This window comes from Myxine glutinosa, chromosome 14 (genome assembly GCF_964187855.1).
Source record: "Myxine glutinosa chromosome 14, kmMyxGlut1.1, whole genome shotgun sequence".
In the NCBI taxonomy this organism is placed as follows: domain Eukaryota; kingdom Metazoa; phylum Chordata; class Myxini; order Myxiniformes; family Myxinidae; genus Myxine; species Myxine glutinosa.
Window position 1 is genome coordinate 81,846,180 of NC_136274.1, and position 19,878 is coordinate 81,866,057.

At 49.2% G+C, this 19,878-nt stretch overlaps 1 protein-coding gene across 10 annotated transcripts in view; it reads right to left on the reverse strand.

Moving 5' to 3' along the window:
* LOC137439963 (dystrophin) overlaps window positions 1–19,878 on the reverse strand; it is a 1,283,433-nt gene that overhangs the window by 814,228 nt on the left and 449,327 nt on the right. For all 10 annotated transcript variants that reach the window (XM_078768445.1, XM_078768443.1, XM_078768444.1 and 7 more), the window contains 2 exons: window positions 14,819–14,989; window positions 4,894–5,076 (listed from right to left, as the gene is read on the reverse strand). In XM_078768445.1, the coding sequence (XP_078624571.1) occupies window positions 4,894–5,076; window positions 14,819–14,989 (354 nt within the window). The remainder of the gene's footprint in view (window positions 1–4,893; window positions 5,077–14,818; window positions 14,990–19,878) is intronic.

A 19,878-nucleotide genomic window follows, 5' to 3' on the forward strand; every position in this document is an offset into this window, starting at 1 on the left:
CGGTGGAGTTGCAGCTATGGTGAAAATTTCTGTCAATCGGACCAACGGTTGCAGGGAAAATCATATTTATTCTGTGCGGACAAACAAACAGACAGAAAAACAAAGAAACAGAGACAGACAGACAGACAAACGGACTCAAATGCAATACCCTCTTCTCTGGCGAGGGTAATAAAATAAAACTTGCACAAATAAAAGAAAATTTCCTCGTGTTTGAAAATTTTATGCCACTGGAGATTTTCCAAATGATACTTTAACCGAAGATCCGTCCCAAAAAAGAATTCCTCATTTGGAATCTAAAGTTTAGATAGTTTATACATCCGTGAGCGTTGTGTCCATGAGAGTGATACAAGACATTGTGGATAAATGAGGTGGCTGCTTGACCAAAGGCAGTCTGACATACACAAAGTAATTGTATTCCGTATTTATGATTGAGAATAAGCCAATTGGCACATTCCGATCTCAGCTGCTCTTCATCGTGGCCAATTCTTCATTGATGTGATGTGGTCTCCCCGGAGACAAACATCAACTATTTCTGGCATGTATCGAATATCATTTTGAATTGAATGAGTTGGACTAACGCTAAAGATCACCGATGCGGAGCAATGCATCGCACATCCACATCCTTCTTTTGGTTCCGCTCTCTGATGTATGATGGAATGAATGACAATTTTTCATTTCCTTTAAGGCTTCTGCTAAACTACGGTGATTGCACCAACACAAACACGATGATCCAAAAAACAAACGCTCATCCTGTAACCAGGAGGGCTTGCGGACGCCCGACTATCATGACGTTTAGATATACAGCAGGATGGTTACGTGGTCATGGCAGCATTGATGGACATGGGAAACCAACATGTGCGTTCTTTGAATGATTCACTCATGGACACCGACGTTACACGGCAACTACCTGTAAATCTTTCAAAACCGGAGTTTCAAATAGTGCATAGTGACAAAGATTTGAAGGATGAACATTCCACATTTTGATGACATCACTCGTTTTATGGGACTCGATATTGAGAGTGCATTGAAAATGTGGACATTTCAGTGACAGGTGAAGTGCAGAGCTCAAAACGCATTTTTAACTGAGTAGCTCCGTTTTATACAAGATCTAGGCTCGTGAAAAAGTGAAGGGACAGAGGATAAAAAGGTAACAAACTGGCAGTGGGACAGTTGTAAGCAGTGGACACAGTAAGGAAGGGAAAGAATAAAAAGGAAAAAGGGAGAGAGAGAAGAGGGGAGGAAACAACGAGACAACTGTGATGTTGGGGTGCCAGGACATAGAGAAAGGCCGTACTCCATTAAGCTACGAGCAAAGGCCTTGTAGACCCTGGGAAGCTGTGAATCATCAAGGAATGAAATTGAACAAACTGAGGATGCCCAGTCTATGGCTGGCTTTAGGAGCCAGCTTGCAATGTGGTTGGCCCAGGGGAGGTCATGCCTGATGGTGAGGCCTAACCTTCAAGAATGTGGTTAGCCCAGGAGAGGTCGTGCCTGAGGGTGAAACCTAACCTTCAATAATGTGGTTAGCCCAGGAGAGGTCATACCTGATGGTGAGGCCTAACCTTCAAGAATGTGGTTGGCCCAGGAGAGGTCATACCTGATGGTGAGGCTGAACCTTCAAGAATGTGGTTGGCCCAGGAGAGGTCATACCTGATGGTAAACCCTAACCTTCAAGAATGTGGTTAGCCCAGGAGAGGTCATGCCTGATGGTGAGGCCGAACGTTCAAGAATGTGGTTAGCCCAGGAGAGGTCATGCCTGATGGTGAGGCCGAACCTTCAAGAATGTGGTTGGCCCAGGAGAGGTCATACCTGATAGTGAGGCTGAACCTTCAAGAATGTGGTTGGCCCAGGAGAGGTCATACCTGATGGTGAACCCTAACCTTCAAGAATGTGGTTAGCCCAGGAGAGGTCATGCCTGATGGTGAGGCCGAACGTTCAAGAATGTGGTTAGCCCAGGAGAGGTCATGTCTGATGGTGAGGCCTAACCTTCAAGAATGTCGTTAGCCCAGGAGAGGTCGTGCCTGATGGTGAGGCCAAACCTTCAAGAATGTGGTTGGCCCAGGAGATGTCATGCCTGATGGTGAAGCCTAACCTTCAGGAATGTGGTTGGCCCAGGAGAGGTCATACCTGATGGTGAAGCCTAACCTTCAAGAATGTGGTTAGCCCAGGAGAGGTCATGCCTGATGGTGAGGCGTAACCTTCGAGAATGTGGTTGGCCCAGGAGAGGTCATGCCTGATGGTGAGGCCGAACGTTCAAGAATGTGGTTGGCCCAGGAGAGGTCATGCCTGATGGTGAGGCCGAACGTTCAAGAATGTGGTTAGCCCAGGAGAGGTCATGCCTGATGGTGAGGCCTAACCTTCAAGAATGTCGTTAGCCTAGGAGAGGTCGTGCCTGATGGTGAGGCCAAACCTTCAAGAATGTGGTTGGCCCAGGAGATGTCATGCCTGATGGTGAAGCCTAACCTTCAAGAATGTGGTTAGCCCAGGAGAGGTCATGCCTGATGGTGAAGCCTAACCTTCAAGAATGTGGTTAGCCCAGGAGAGGTCATGCCTGATGGTGAAGCCTAACCTTCAAGAATGTGGTTGGCCCAGGAGAGGTCATACCTGATAGTGAGGCCTAACCTTCAAGAACGTGGTTAGCCCAGGAGAGGTCATGCCTGATGGTGAGGCCTAACCTTCAAGAATGTGGTTAGCCCAGGAGAGGTCATGCCTGATGGTGAGGCGTAACCTTCGAGAATGTGGTTGGCCCAGGAGAGGTCATGCCTGACGGTGAGGCGTAACCTTCAAGTGACAGAAAACTTTTCAGTGACTGACCATGGAAATAGATAAGTGGATTCGTTCAACGATCCTTCCAGGACAAACAAGGTAAGACCATGACATTTGTCGGTATAGAAAATTGTGGTCCACTTATCAGACCAGCATCTCATTAATTCCAGGTGAGCAGAGAGTTATTGAGCTGCTGCCTGACTGTCAGTGTGATTGGAACCTGCACAGCGTGGCCTGAAAGTCGCTTAACCCGCACCCAGTACGGGAGTGATGTTAATTGACTTCCGGGTATACAGGAGCCAAAGGAGATGGGCAGGCTGAAGAATGCAGGAGAGGAGCAGCAAGAGCAGCATTTGAGAACAAGGGCACCGGTGCCATCTGGGCCCATTGGCAAAGCACGGTTGAGGCTGGACAGAATATTCTCCACAATTTCAATGGATATGAAGGGCTAAAATGAGGAGAAAGTGGTATGAGTTGTTAACATGATATTTGGAGGCCAGAATTGAGTTGAGGCATTGGGCCTACTCTCAAGCAGAGTCTGCGGTGATGTGATGAGCAGCTTCGATAAAGTATCTCTCTATACCCAAAAGCATCACCTTCAAGACTGTCTTCTACCGACTTCTACCGACTTCTGTCTTCTACCGACTCCTCTCCGGCCTTGCTCCCCCAGCTCTCTCTGTGCTCTGTCCTCCCCAAATATTCCTACAGGTCGCACAAGATCTGCCTGCAACCCTCTAATGGTTAAACTGCCAAAATCAAGACTCTCTGCTCACCTTCACTCTTTCATTCCTCTTTTCTCCCGCCTCTGGAACAAACTCCCTCACTCTCTTCAATCCCACTCCTCCCTCCAGGTCTTTAAAACAGCTGTTCACCACCATCTCTTATCTTCCCCCATCCAAAACCTTGATCTTTTCTACCCCTGTTAATTCACCCCAGATCCACTTTTTTGAAATTCCGACTTTTTTCCTGGAAGTCTTAGCTGTGTCCATGTGTTCTTTACCTCTCCCACCCCCCCCCCCCCCCCCCTTCCCGTGCCTCCTCCCTCCAAGCCCTCTCCCTCCCACAGATCTCCCGATGTCCCAGTTCTCTACTGTTGTACTTGTGTGCTTCCCTCTCTCTCCCCATCTTGTCTCCCGCTCCCTTTATCTTATGTTTTATGTGTCCATTTATCCGTTCCCTTTTTGTGATTAATGTTTGCTCTTTCACGAGCCTCAATCTTGTATCCAAAAAAAAAACAAGTACAAAAAGTTTTAATTAAAACAAAAGCCGCGTCGATGTTACACAATGCCTAGATGGAGCTGTGCCTATAACGTCGATGTTATAGCCACAGGACATTCCTATTGATTCGATTACTTGATGTTATTTTTGTGCAAAGTGAAAATATATCTCGGCAATTTCCCGTGTGTGGCGACGAATTTTTAATATATCTCGGCATTTTCCCGTCTGTTATTTCAGGCGATGTATGACTGACCATGCCGCGATTTAAACAAAATATATATATCTCGGCATTTTCCCGTCTGTTATTTCGGGCGGTGTATGACTGAGCATGCCGCGATTAAAAAAAAAATATCTCAATGGACTTGAAGTTACAGGCCTTTGAGAATTCATTTCGTTCTATAAAGGGCAACTTTCATCGGATTTTCTTCCCGTTTTTTTTCAACCGAGTCTAAAACTATGTTAGTGACTGTGAAAAATGAAATGATATATCGAATTTGATTTGAAATAAAACTGTGTGAGAGAGGAAGACACCACAGGCCTACAAAACAGGCCTCAAAGCTATGCGAGTTAATAAAATGGTGGATATTTGTTTATATGAAGCCTCTCCCAGAATGGGTGGAGCTATGGTTCCCAGAATGGGTGGAGCTTTGAGGTTTTGTCTTCTCTGCAAGAACAAGAAGAAGAAGAACAAGAAGAACAACAACAACAGCAGAGGGCACTCTATGACCAGCGTCTGCGACGCGGCTAAAAAAAGACACAAAATCAATACAGGTACGGTGTTCACATTGTGACTTTGCTCAAACAATCAAAGCCATTGCCTAATAAGAAAGGAAGAGTTACTATAACGTGTACAAGAAGCATTCACAGGTCTCCAATATCAGGTTTACAATCTGTAATTAATTAATTTACCTGAACCATGCTGTGCTTTCCCTTCAGACGACTGCACAGACGTTGGTAGTTCGCCATCACGGTGGCAAGTTCGGCCTTGAGCTTGTCACGACCTGTCCCTGCTCCGGTGGTCACAACGGTTCCAACACCGTCCTTCAAAATCTTCACCTTCACCTCCTTCTGCTTCACTTCATCCATGGCATGCTGGGTAATGTGACCACAGGAGGAATTTGTGTGCATAAATTACAAACAATGACTAACCTTCTTCTTCATCTACTTATCATTTACTTTGTTAATAAATCCTCTTCCTTCCCACATTGCTCTCTTAGTGTAACAACATTAGATGAACAATTGCGTTAGTTATGCCGCATGTATAGAAATATGTCACATGTTCGACATGCCAATACGCGACTTTAGAAATAACGTAATCCGCCCCATAATGCTCAGCGTGCATGAACAGGAACCCCGAGCAATGATGTTCATCGGGGCAGCCGAATCCATACTGTGCCTGCTTGATAAGGATTGCACCATAAAATGACCACAAAGCTTCCAAAATAAGCAGAAAATACTTGGAAACATACATGTGAGAAAGGGGTGTGCCTCTGCACAACAACATATTTGGAGAACTTTTTGATCAACTCATCCAAGCAGTTGATTTCTTGCAGCTCGTACTGAATAAAACTTCCGACGATGTGAGCAAGGCCTGTGGACGGGCTGTGGACCGACGCGTTATACACCACTTCCCGAATCATCCCTGTCTTGCACTTTTAAACTTGTGGGATTACCTCATGTGACCATGCAGGCCTGGTGATTCATTTAATGAACGTCTGAAATTGGGAAGCTCCTCTGAAATCTTCTTCTTCTTCTTCTGAAATTGGGAAGCTCCTCTGAAATCTTCTTCTTCTTCTGATATTGGGAAGCTCCTCTGAAATTTTCTTCCTCTTCTTTTTCTTCTGAAATTGGGAAGCTGTTGCCGTCATATTGAGGTACACTTCCCAGAAGGAGACACCGTATGTGGTGTGGGTGCTTTTTGTGAAGGTCATACACTGATGGGAAGGTCATATCTGGAGCTTGTCAATGCACAGAATAAGTTTAAAATGATGGTATGAATCATGTTAAATCATACCATTAACCATATCCGAGATCCATAATCATACCATTAATCATGTTCGGAAGGAGGAGGGATTCGGGATTGAAGTGTGAGGTGTATGGGCTGCGAGTTCCGTCATATATATATATATATATATATATATATATATATATATATATATATATATATATATACATATTGTTTGGTTCTGGGGCCACAAAATAAATTATACTAGATTTCGCATATATTGGTAAAGGAGAAGCTTCTGTACACGTGTGTGTGTGTCTGTGTCTGTGTCTGTGTGTGTGTGTGTGTGTGTGTGTGTGTGTGTGTGTGTGTGTGTGTGTGTGTGTGTGTGTGTGTGCCTATGGGCGTTATAACCACTGTCGCTGCTAGCTAATTGGATTAACAGGAAATTGTATGAACCTGACGCCTCTCATCCACAGATCCGACTTGTATTCCTATTTCCATGAGTCGTATTTGCATTCAGGAACAGAACAATTATGGTTAACGATGTTGAAATTTCCACTCTTGCATCTAAATGCTGAAAATTATGTTAAAAAGATTATTTCAATCAGGCTTTGCCGAGCAACGGCAGGTTAAAATTGCCCGGTGAGCAGAACCGAATCAGTGTAAACACACACACAGCACACGTGCAAAAGGCCTCGTTAGCATTCACACGTCATTTTGAAAGTCGCGTATTGTTTGACATGTCTCAAAAGACGGATCTACAAAAGAAAAGGAAGCTTGCACATCCAGTTCCATTAACAACAAAGTCAGATGAAAACAACTCATGAAAGGTTTCCTTTCTGATGCATATTTTTCTCGGAAAATACAAAAAAAAAAGGATTCATATTTGTGAGACATTATTAACACCTTATTAAAGATAATGTATGTACAATTGTACATACATTATGCGTTTTGGAAATGCAGTACGTGTTGGCAAACTCATTTAGGGTGCAAGTTTTGGTAGATAATCATAAGACGTCAGTATCATGGTGTTGAGGGAGCTGCGCTCCAACGCGAGTCGAAAGAAGTGACGCGACCAAAGACGGAATTCGTCCGAGTTGCTTTATTAAAACAAAACAGCTCAGGTATTCTGACAAAAGCCCGTTTTTCGGGCAGCAATATATATACACATTTATGTCGGGAAGTTTGCCCGGCAAAAGCTATACCGGGCATGCCCGGGTGTCAAGGGCGAGCCTTGGAAAGGCGAGTCTGGACCTGCCCGGGCGTGTTTGGCTGCGGCCTGGCAAGTCGAGGCTGGGCGTGCCCGGGCGCTCTGGACAAGCACTGGAAAGGCGAGAGCGGGCATGCCCGGACGCTCTGGGCGAGCCCTGGAAAGGCGATAGCGGGCATGCCCGGACGCTCTGGGCGAGCCCTGGAAAGGCGATAGCGGGCATGCCCGGACGCTCTGGGCGAGCCCTGGAAAGGCGAGAGCGGGCATGCCCGGGAAAGACGAGACCGGGCGTGCCCGGGAGGTTCGGGCGTGCCCGGGAACAGTGAGTCCGGGCATGCCCGGGAGAGGCGCGTCTGGCCGTGTTCTGGCCGGTGCAAGGCGATTGTGTGCATCCAGCGGTAACCGCTACACACGCCCCTCCAGAATCGACCTGCACCGGCAGGGTCAATTTAAGGGGGGTCCGGATGACCGGGCCGAAGCGACCCCTGGAGGGTCGTGGGGAGGGGTCCGACGTGGTGGTGGGTGGTCGAGCGGGGGGAACTGTGGACGGGGGCGGCCTCGCCGCGGAGGAAGGGCCAACCGTGGTGGTCGGTCGACGTCCATGTGCGCCGGTTTGAGGCGGTCCACAGAGATCCGGTCCGACCGGCCGCCAACGTCGACGACAAAGGACTTGTCGCCCCGTCGCAGGACCCGGAAGGGCCCGTCGTACGGCGGCCGGATTGGCCCCCGGTGCGCGTCATGACGCACAAAGACGTACTCCGCTGTGCGAAGCGCCGGGGGGACGTAGGACTGGGGGCCACCGTGGCGGGACGTTGGCACGGGGGCAAATCGGCGGGCGGCCTCCTGGAGGTCCGAGCGCTGGTGTGCGGCGGACCAGGGACTGGTAGCGTCGGGCACGAACTCGCCCGGGACGCGGAGCGGCTGGCCGTAGACGAGCTCGGCGGCGGATGCCCGGAGGTCCTCCTTGGGGGCCGTGCGGAGCCCCAAAAGGACCCACGGCAGCCGGTCGGTCCAACCGTCGTCCTGAAGGCCGGCCATGGGTGCGGCCTTCATGGAGCGGTGAAACCGCTCGCACAACCCGTTGGCTTGGGGGTGGTAGGCCGTGGTGCAGTGCAGCGTGACCCCCAACGAGCGGGCGACCGCGCCCCAAAGTTCGGACGTGAACTGTGGGCCGCGGTCGGACGAGATGTCCGCCGGTGCGCCGAAGCGCGCGACTCAGGTGGCGATGAACGCCTGCGCCACGTCGGCGGTGGTGGTGGAGGTGAGGGGCACGGCCTCCGGCCACCTGGTGGTCCTGTCCACCATGGTGAGCAGGTGGGTGAACCCCCGCGATGGGGGCAGGGGACCCACCAGGTCCACGTGGACGTGGTCGAAACGCCGTGCAGGCACGGTGAAAGGTGCCAGCGGGACCTGGGTGTGGCGGTGGACCTTGGCCCGCTGGCAGGCCATGCAGGCGTTGGCCCAGTCGCGGACGTTCCGTCGAAGGCCGTGCCAGACGAAACGCGCCGACACCAGCTTCTGAGAAGCTTTCCGGCCCGGGTGAGAAAGGCCGTGGATGGAGGCAAAGATGCGGCGCTGCCAGGAAACGGGCACGATGGGGCGAGGCTGGCCCTGGGAGACGTCGCAGAGCAGGACGGTGCCCGCGAAGGGGATGTCGGCCAGGCGGAGGCCCGTGTCCGCCGCCCGGAGGGCCTGCACCGAGGTGTCGGTGGTCTGGTCGGCCGCCATGAGCGCGAAGTCCACGCCGAGGTGGACCGCGTTCGCGCTGGCCCGAGAAAGACAGTCGGCCACAGCGTTGTCTTTGCCGGCGACGTGCCGGATGTCCGTGGTGAATTCCGACACGGCGGAGAGGTGGCGCTGCTGGCGGGCCGACCACGGCTCCGTGACTTTGGCCATTGCGTAGACCAATGGCTTGTGGTCGACGAAAGCCGTGAACGGGCGGCCCTCCAGGAGGTGTCGGAAATGGCGAACGGCCAGGAATAGACCGAGCAGCTCACGGTCGAACGTGCTGTATTTTAACTCGTTCGGCCGGAGCTGCCGGCTGAAAAAAGCGAGTGGCTGCCAAACCCCGTCCACCCATTGTTCATGGACGGCGCCCACCGCGTAGTTGGAGGCGTCCGTAGTGAGGGCGATGGGCGCGTTGAGCACCGGGTGAGCCAGCAGCGTTGCGTCGGCGAGGGCCCGTTTTGCGCTCTCGAAGGCCGCGTCCATGGCCGCGGACCAAACGATGTCATGCTTGGCCGGCTTGCCCCGGAGGGCCTCGTAAAGGGGCCGCATGAGCTGAGCAGCGCGGGGCACGAATCGGTGATAAAAATTCACCATGCCGAGGAACTCTTGTAGGGCCTTGATGGAACGGGGACGCGGGAACGTGGTGATGGCCTCGACCTTGGTCGGCAGCGGCACGGCCCCGGTCTTGGTGATGCGGTGGCCCAAAAAGTCAACGGTCGTTGTGCCGAAGTGGCATTTGGCCGGGTTGACAATTAAGCCGTGCTCGCTGAGGCGACCGAACAGTGTTCGGAGGTGGAGGAGGTGCTCGGCGCGGGACGTGCTGGCGACGAGGATGTCGTCCAGATAGACGAAAAGAAATGGCAGGTCGCGCAGCACGCCGTCCATTAAGCGCTGGAACACTTGGGCCGCGTTCTTGAGGCCAAACGGCATCCTCAAAAATTCGAACAGGCCGAACGGCGTGATGACGGCCGTCTTCGGGACGTCGGCCGCCCGGACAGGTACCTGGTGGTATCCCCGTATCAGGTCAATTTTGGAAAATATGACCTGTCCCGCCAAACGGGCGGAAAAGTCTTGGATGTGCGGGATCGGGTACCTGTCGGGGGTGGTAGCGTCGTTGAGGCGGCGGTAGTCGCCACACGGGCGCCATCCGCCCCCCGGCTTTGGCACGATGTGCAGTGGTGAGGCCCACGCGCTATTAGAGCGCCGCACGATGCCGAGGTGCTCCAACGCGTCGAACTCGGCCTTTGCCACGGCGAGCTTGGCCGGGTCGAGGCGGCGGGCCCTGGCGTAGACCGGCGGGCCCGTCGTGGGTATGTGGTGCTCGATCCCATGCCGCACTGCGACGGCCGAAAACGTCGGCCGTGTGAGGGCCGGGAATTCCGCGAGCAGGCGAGCGAACTCGTTTGCCGTCGGGAGGGCGCACGCCAGTTCGGTCGGCGCGGAGCTGCTCATCGTGCACGCCAGGGAGCTGAAGGTCACGGCGTTGACAAGGCGACGACGTTTGACGTCGACCAGCAGCCCGTGTGCGCAGAGGAAGTCGGCGCCCAGCAAAGCCATAGGGACGCAGGCGGTCACAAAGGTCCACTGAAAGCGCTGGCTGCCGAAGCAGAGGGTGACGTTGCGCGGGCCGAAAGTGCGTATGGCCGAGCCATTAGCAGCGACCAAAGAGGGGCCGCAAACGGCGTCCCGCCTGTCCTGCTCGGAGGCGGGTATGACGCTCAGTTGGGCGCCGGTGTCACAAAGGAAACACCGCCCGGACGCTTTGTCCCGAACAAAAAGCAAGTTGCCTGAGTGGCCGGCGCTCATGGCTGGGAATGAACGCCGGCCCGGCCGTTTCCCGACTTGCCGAAAGTGAACGGGGGTCGGCACGTCCGAGCCTTGTGTCCGAACCTGGCGTGGTAATAACACCACGCCTGGTCAGGTGGAGGCCCCGGCCGTCGTGTCGGAAGCGGTCGGTGCGGCGTGGCGGCCGCCAGTTTCACCGGCAGTTCAGCCTCCAACCGCGCAGGGCACTCGGGCGTCGCCTCGGACGGCGGCAGGCTCCAGGTAGCCGCGCCGATGTGTTGGCCCGCCGAGGAGATCTTATCGGCTTCCCTGGCGAAGGCGCGGGGATCGGTGATCGACGTGCCAGCCAGGGCGAGGCGTACCGGGTGAGGCAGCTGGCGAAGGAACAACTCGCGGAACAGAAAATCCGGAGAGTGCTCACCGAGCAGCGAGAGCATATAGTCCATGCGCTCGGACGGGCGCGTGTCGCCGAGCTCGGGCAGGTCGAGCAGGCGCCGTGCGCGTGCCGCCGGTGAGAGGGCGAAAGCGTCGAGGAGGAGCGTCTTCAGCGCGTCATACTTGTCGGCAGCGGGCGGGTGCTCGAGGAGGCTCAGGGCGCGGGCCGCGGTGGCGGAACCGAGCGCTGCCACGACGTGGTGGAAGCGGGTGTCGTCCGCGGTGATGCCTCGCAGGGCGAACTGGGAGTCCGCCTGGGCGAACCAAACAGCCGCGTGAGCCTCCCAGAAGGTAGGCAGTTTAAGAGTCACTGCCGTGTCCATGTCGGTAGGTCACCAGTGAGGGAGCTGCGCTCCAACGCGAGTCGAAAGAAGTGACGCGACCAAAGACGGAATTCGTCCGAGTTGCTTTATTAAAACAAAACAGCTCAGGTATTCTGACAAAAGCCCGTTTATCGGGCAGCAATATATATACACATTTATGTCGGGAAGTTTGCCCGGCAAAAGCTATACCGGGCATGCCCGGGTGTCAAGGGCGAGCCTTGGAAAGGCGAGTCTGGACCTGCCCGGGCTAGGCGTGTTTGGCTGCGGCCTGGCAAGTCGAGGCTGGGCGTGCCCGGGCGCTCTGGACAAGCACTGGAAAGGCGATAGCGGGCATGCCCGGACGCTCTGGGCGAGCCCTGGAAAGGCGATAGCGGGCATGCCCGGACGCTCTGGGCGAGCCCTGGAAAGGCGATAGCGGGCATGCCCGGACGCTCTGGGCGAGCCCTGGAAAGGCGAGACCGGGCGTGCCCGGGAGGTTCGGGCGTGCCCGGGAACAGTGAGTCCGGGCATGCCCGGGAGAGGCGCGTCTGGCCGTGTTCTGGCCGGTGCAAGGCGATTGTGTGCATCCAGCGGTAACCGCTACAGTGTCATATGACGTCACCACATCAATTATCATGGTGCCATATGACGTCACCACATCAAGTATCACGGTGTCATATGACGTCACCACATCAAGTATCACAGTGTCATATGTCATCAAATCAAATATCACGGTGTCATATGACGACACCACATCAAGTATCACGCTGTCATATGACGTCACCACATCAAGTATCACGCTGTCATATGTCACCAAATCAAGTATCAGGTTGTCATATGACATCACCACATCAAGTATCACGGTGTCATATGACATCACCACATCAAGTATCACGGTGTAATGACGTCACCACATCAAGTATCATGGTGTCATATGATGTCACCACATCAAGTATCACGGTGTCAATGATGTCACCACATCAAGTATCACGGTGTAATGACATCACCACATCAGGTATCACGGTGTCATATGACATCACCACATTAAGTATCATGGTGTCATATGACGACACCACATTAAGTATCATGGTGTCATATGACGACACCACATCAAGTATCACGCTGTCATGATGTCATTACATTAAGTATCACGGTGTCATATGACGTCACCACATCAAGTGTCATGCTGTCATATGTCACCAAATCAAATACCAGGGTGTCATATGACATCACCACATTAAGTATCATGGTGTTATATGACGTCACCACGTCAAGTATCACGGTGTCATGATGTCACCACATCAAGTATAATGGTGTCATGTGACATAACCATCAAGTATCACGGTGTCATATGACATCACCACATTAAGTATCATGGTGTCATATGACGACACCACATCAAGTATCACGCTGTCATATGTCACCAAATCAAGTATCAGGTTGTTATATGACATCACCACATTAAGTATCATAGTGTCATATGACGTCACCACATCAAGCATCACGGTGTCATATTACGTCACCACATCAAGTATCACGGTGTCATATGACGTCACCACATCAAGTATCATGCTGTCATATGTCACCAAATCAAATACCAGGGTGTCATATGACATCACCACATTAAGTATCATGGTGTCATATGACGTCACCACGTCAAGTATCACGGTGTCATGATGTCACCACATCAAGTATCATGGTGTCATATGACATAACCATCAAGTATCACGGTGTCATATGACGTCACCACATCAAGTATCACGGTGGCATATGATGTCATCACGGTGTCTTATGACATCACCACATCAAGTATCATGGTTGTCATATGTCACCACATCAAGTATCACGTGTCATATGACGTCAGCTATCGACATTGTTGCCAATCAGGTGTGTGTTCACGGTGGTCGTTAAAAACAATTGGTGTTTTGTCTACTTACAAGTCATGTAAACCTTTACTTCCTGCATCAGATGGAAGGACATATTGTGAGATGTTGTGTGAGAGTTTATTTAGGTGTAAGTGCCCAAGATATCTTGTTTTATTGGTTTTATGGGCAAGGTCGTCTGCCTGGGTGTGTCACGTCATGTAGGCCCCACACAATGGCCTGGTGCAGGATACACACCCTGATAGTGCACCGAGCATGTAAACAAATAAACAACCGATCATAGTTCAGCTTTCTCTCTTGCCGATAAAGAAAACAAGTACAGAATGTAATCTATTTCATATACTCGTATATTTTATGATGTTCTCTTGTTTTCACAATGTAATACATTTCTATGGTAGCCCCAGGGACACCATATTGATGTAGCGTTAACATTCCACTTCATGTGAATTGTTCTCAGATCATTCCAGAATGATATTATCAGGATTTGTCTTGCATGATGTCAAATTATATAACAGATAACAGCTGTACTGATGATAATAAAATAATATTGTTTTTTTTTTCCCCATATAATTGATATAACTGATATACATCATATGTGTTATAACTGATACATTTCATGAGTTAAATTGCTAACATAGCAAGCATGACGTCACTGTGTCAGGTATTGAAATCCCAGGTAGCCCAAGACTGGGTAACACAAATAGACCACCTGAAACGGTGTACAGGTGTGGAATTTCCAAAAGAGGAGGGTAAAACAAATAATTGTAAGGTTCTCCTTGTAACAAATATTAAAGCATTAATTGATGTATCATGCAAGAGCCTCATTTAATGTGAGAGATTACGCAAGTGTAGAGATGATAAAATGCCCCCCCATAGGGGGTGGATTGACACATGACTGCAATAATAGACCAAGAGATATAGTCCATCTCTGGGTCTCAGGGTCTTTACGCAGGCCAGTGTTGCCTCATCCTATCCGACAGGAGGGTTGTGATCTGAGCGCTAGTGTCCCGTGTTAGTCCCGGAAGATAGCTAGAAACGGACTCCGCAAGCCCTCACCCAATGTTTGACAAACCCTCCAGTTGGTTGTGCTTGGGCATTTTCCAACCTGCGGTTTTCGTGATTTTTAATGAACATTAGGATTGAATATTATGATTAATACGTTATTTGGACAGGTACGATAGTTCAACTCTTAGCTAGAATTCCTGATAATACAGGATCTGACTAAAAACGTGACATCTGTTGGCACAAGACCACTACATTGGCCAGCAGGTTGGCACGGTATCTTGTGGAATGTACTGTACTTCAAAGTGGGCTATCTTGTTTGGCCTATGAGAGAGATAATATTTGGCTTATTTCTTCTACATGAATTAAGATTGCTGAATATGCTCCTCCAATAAAAAGCTAAGACACGATGATCGTTGAATTCGATTGGAGTAAACTTTTCAGCCCACCGACTACCAAATCAGCTTCTGGAGTGGAACTGAGCCATCAAAGTCCAAACTACCTCGCAAGTTCACAAAATAAGAAAACTAGGACATCGTACCTTCAGTTCAACCACGGCTTGGCTCAGGTCTGTGGGAACCTTGTACTCATGATCTTTTCCTAAGTACTCCTCCTCTGCCTGGTTGAGCCATTCCTGCATCTCTGTTAGGTCCTTCCACAACTCACGTGATCTCTCCAGTGCTGCCACCAAAGCCGTATGCCTGCTGCGGATCTGCGCATCAAACATCAAACACAAACTTAAACTTTTCTTTCGTTCACACCTTTAGTTCCTTAAAATATGTGTATATTCACATTAAAATGTCATGTCATCATCTTTATAATGAGTTCGTTCTCTTACAAGGAAGTCCGAAAACAGGAGGAGGCCATCCATATAGGCCCATTAAGCCTGCACAATGGTTGTCAACCTACGGCAGTTTGTCTATGCTCTCTCCTTTTTAAACACTGAGCGTCAAGCAAGGAAGCCACATGTACCATTTTAAAGTCTTTGCTATGACTTATTTGGGGCAACTTTTGACCGCCAACCTCTGACACTCAGACTGGACGCTCCTTATGACCTGATTCCACCGGGTCCAGCTTTTGCAACAATTACATATGGATAATCATACAAACATTCAGCAATTATCATGATGTATGTATGTATGTATGTATTGTATGCATGTTGTTGGGTTGGCGTCAGGAAGGGCATCCGGCCATAAAAACATTGCCTCAAAAAGAGAACCAGCAATCTGGTGATGAAAGAAGCCCGCATTCCAGTGGATTGGGAACTGACTACCCTCGTCCCTCCATAGTCTATACAAGGGGAAAGGTGACCCTCTGGACTGTGGCTCGTATCGAGCAATAAAGTTAATGGAGCATGGAATGAAGGTATTGGAAAGGGTGTTGGAGAGGAGGATAAGGAAGAAAGTGAAGATTGACGAAATGCAGTTTGGATTTATGCCAGGAAGAGGAACGACAGACGAGCTCTTTATTGTGAGGCAGTTGCAGGAGAAGTACATGGAGAAGAGGAAAAAGTTGTTTCTTGGGTTTGTTGATCTGGAGAAAGCATTCGATAGGGTTCAACACGAAGTAGTGACATGGGCATTGAGGAAGTTAGGAGTGGAGGAATGGTTGATTAGAGTAGTGATGGCAATGTACAAAAGAGCACGCACAGCTGTAAGGACGAAGGACGGGAACAGTGGTGAGTTTGAGGTGAAGGTGGGAGTGCATCAGGAGTCGGTACTAAGTCCACTACTATTTGTAGCTGTGATGGAGGTGCTGGCTCAGAACGTAAAGGAGGGTTTACCATGGGAGTTGTTGTATGCAGATGATCTGGTGTTGATTGCAGAAAGTATGGATGGACTGAAGGAGAAGATGAACAAGTGGAAGGAATGTATGGAGACAAAAGGTCTGAAGGTGAATATCGGAAAAACGAAGGTGATGGCAAGTGGTAAAGCATGTGGTGAGGTGGAAAGAAATGGGAAGTGGCCGTGTGCTGTGTGCAGGAAGGGTGTCGGAGGATTATATTCAATGTACAATGTGCGCTGAGTGGGTTCATAAAAAATGTAGTGGTCTGAGAGGGTCATTAACCAGTGTGGCAGCTACATTCAAGTGTAAGGTGTGCACAGGGGGAGCTGCAGATGGAGGAAATGTTGAGTTGGATCTTGAAGACGGCGTGAAGCTGGAAGGTGTGAAAACATTTTGTTACCTAGGAGACATGCTGAATGGAGAAGGTGGATCAGACTCAGCAACGGTTGCTGGAGTGAGATGTGCATGGAAGAAGTTTCGGGAATTGAGTGGCGTGCTGACGAGGAGGGGAGTGTCGTTGAAGCTGAAGGGAAAGGTGTATGCTGCATGTGTGAGAAATGTTATGATTTATGGGAGCGAGACATGGGTAATGAACGTATAGCAGCAACGAAGGTTGGAAAGGGTGGAAATGCGAATGGTCGGGTGGATGTGTGGAGTATCGTTGAGAGAGAGGAAGACAAATGATGAATTGCGAAAGATGATGGGAATAGAGCCGGTGATTGATGCTGTGAAGAGGAACAGGTTGAGATGGTTTGTTCATGTGTTGAGGAAGGATGAAAGTGACTGGTTGAGAAGAGTGATGGAAATTAATGTAGAAGGAAGTAGAGGACGGGGAAGACCGAGAAAGACTTGGCTAAAGATGGTGGAAGAAGACATGCGGGCAAGGGGGTTCACAAGGAGAGATGCAGAAAATAGGGCAAAATGGAGAAGATTGTCATGGGGACTGCAAGGCTAACCCCCGCTCTAGCAGGGAAAATGGCCTTAAAATGCCTGTTGTTTTGTTGTTGTATGCATGTATGTATGTGTGTATGTATGTACTTATGCATGTATGTATTTTATGTATTGTATGTATTGTATGTATTGTATGTATTGTATGTTTTGTATGTTTTGTATGTTTTGTATGTTTTGTATGTATTGTATGTTTTGTATGTATTGTATGTATTGTATGTTTTGTATGTATTGTATGTATTGTATGTATTCTATGTACTGTATGTATATACTGTATGTGTGTACTGTATGTGAGTACTGTATGTAATATGTATGTACTGTATGTGTGTACTGTATGTGTGTACTGTATGTATGTACTGTATGTCTGTACTGTATGTATGCACTGTATGTGTGTACTGTATGTGTGTACTGTATGTGTGTACTGTATGTACTGTATGTGTGTACTGTATGTATGTACTGTATGTATGTACTGTATGTATGTACTGTATGTATGTACTGTATGTATGCATGTGTGTATGTATGCCTGAACATTGTAGAATACAAAACTGCTTGGCCAATTTCCCTCAAATTTTGCACACGTGCTCAGTGTACCCAGCGTCATAATCCATCAGTTAAGCAAAAATAAATCGTTCAATTTTGGAAGAAATGAAACTTGTAAACTTCATATAGTTTTGTATGGGGAATCTTGTAAAAGCAATCCCCACTTTAGATCGCACCGCAGGGTGAAGTTATTGAATATTTTATAAAGTAGTAGGTTGAAAGTTAGTGGCACATGTGTAAATATATTATATTAGCATGAGTATATTGGAGATTGCTTCACTTTAAAATGTGTTAAATATGTGTTTACCTTCGATTTGGAAGCATGAAATAGATATAAAACAGTTTTTGTTTCTACAAATTTTATTGATAAATAAACACAGAGGAGATAATTCCATTTGGGAATCCTGATCCAGGTTTTCAAAGGAACCAAGCTAATGTCATGTTCTACCGCCATGTTAAATTTGAAGTTAATCGGCCAAGGTATTGTCGAGTTACCACCCGGAAACCAGAACGTTGACGGACAGACACACAGACACATCAATTTGATCAATGGTCGGGTTGTTTGCATGCAACCTGCAACAAAGTGTACAAAAGGTAAGGATATGTGTTTTTTCACAAGATATAAAGCTTTCTCCTCTCTCAACAAAGGTTTCATTCCTGTTGGCAGTTCCCAGCACAGGCACAGAGTGCAGTGTAGGGAAGACTGGTTTTACAACAGCAGCACAGGCATCTGCGAACCTTCGTGCATCCACAATGGATCAGTTCTTGACATGACTTGGATGCCTCTGGTAGTGTTGTCCATCTCGGTGACCATCCTCCAGTAGTTGGTTCCCAGCCCCGGTTCTCTGGGGTGGGTAGCTCCTACCCGGCGACAAGCATGTACCCCCAGGCATGTCCAGCTTGATAATCCGCTTTGCATGTGTGTTCCACAAGGGCAGCCCGAGTCGGAGATGTGTTCTTAATAGTCCTGTTGCCAGTGTTGCCAGTGTTGCCAGTGTTGCCAGTGTTGCCAGTGTTGCCAGGGTAAACAGCACATGGTGGGCGTTGCTAGCTCTGCTGAGGGGACATGTGCATCTGTACAACAGGATGACAAATATTTTAATGGATGCAGCATCCTCTTCAGAGATGTCTTCTGACTGAGTGGAAAGTGTGAGAAAAAGCTTGTGTCGCATCATAGTAAGCTTTCCATGGCTCAAAGGAAGTTCTCTTTCCTATGCCAGCGAGTGCTGAAACCATGTCACATCCAGTGACCGTATAAAAGAATGGCAATGCCTTGCAGGATCTTGGCCCAGTTAATCAGCAATGGTGTGGGCTGGAATATATCATTGGTGTTTGCCAACCCAAAATGCAATCCACAGCTCCTGTTTGCTCAACTTCAGTGCATTTGCCATTGCAAGGATCAGCACATTAGTGTCAACAGTTCTTGTCATTATTCTTGAATAGACATTTTCTTTTGTGTGAAGGATGACTTCGTCGTCTGCTTCTTCATGGCTGCATTGAGCAATACCCAGTTTATCCACCACAGGTGAGCTGGTAACGTCCTCATTGTATGTGCTGAGCATATCTGTTCCGTCTGGTGTCTTCATGTTCTCAATGCGTGTTGCCAAAAAGGCGAGCAGGTCAGGTTTGTTTACATCATTGCGTGAGAATGTGTGCCAGTTTGATGTTGTTGCTGCGCTGAGGGTTACTCATCAACTAATTACCTGACCTGTAACCTCTCTGGTGCTCTGTTTCAAGCTGACGTACACATATCTGTCGCATAAAACGTTTGACATTCTGTGCTTGTCCAAGTATGTGCACTGTGTCGCTCAAAGGCCATTGTGACTGTCCACATAGTCCATTAAGGTTTTGCAGTTTATTGGTGGCAGCACGTTAAACACTGCAGCACCATCCAACATCTTTACGTCAACATCTGGTGCTTCTAGTTGAGTGTCTTTCTCAAGGTAGGGGAGAAGTTCTGACTTCTGTCCAACTTTGAGTTGCCCCATGGAAGACAAGGAGGTAAAGCCAGTTTCTCATGCTTGAAGAACTCCTCCAGATTGCCCTCTCTGGTCTGTCAGACAATGTATCGTCTGGGATATAGATTGCAGTCACTCTTGGGGGCAGCGGTCTTGGTTTGGAACTTTCTCTGTGTTTTTTGAGAGGTTCCACACAGTGGCAGATTCTTCCTTTTGATGGTGTCAGTGATTGTCTTTGAGCATTGATCAAGTCTCTCCTCCACATAAACCTCATACTTTGAATTGCCCTAGCTGGTCAGCTTGGTTAAGTCTTTCCACACCAAGTGGAGGCTTAACATCCTTTGTATCTTGATTATGGAGGTCTGTTGTC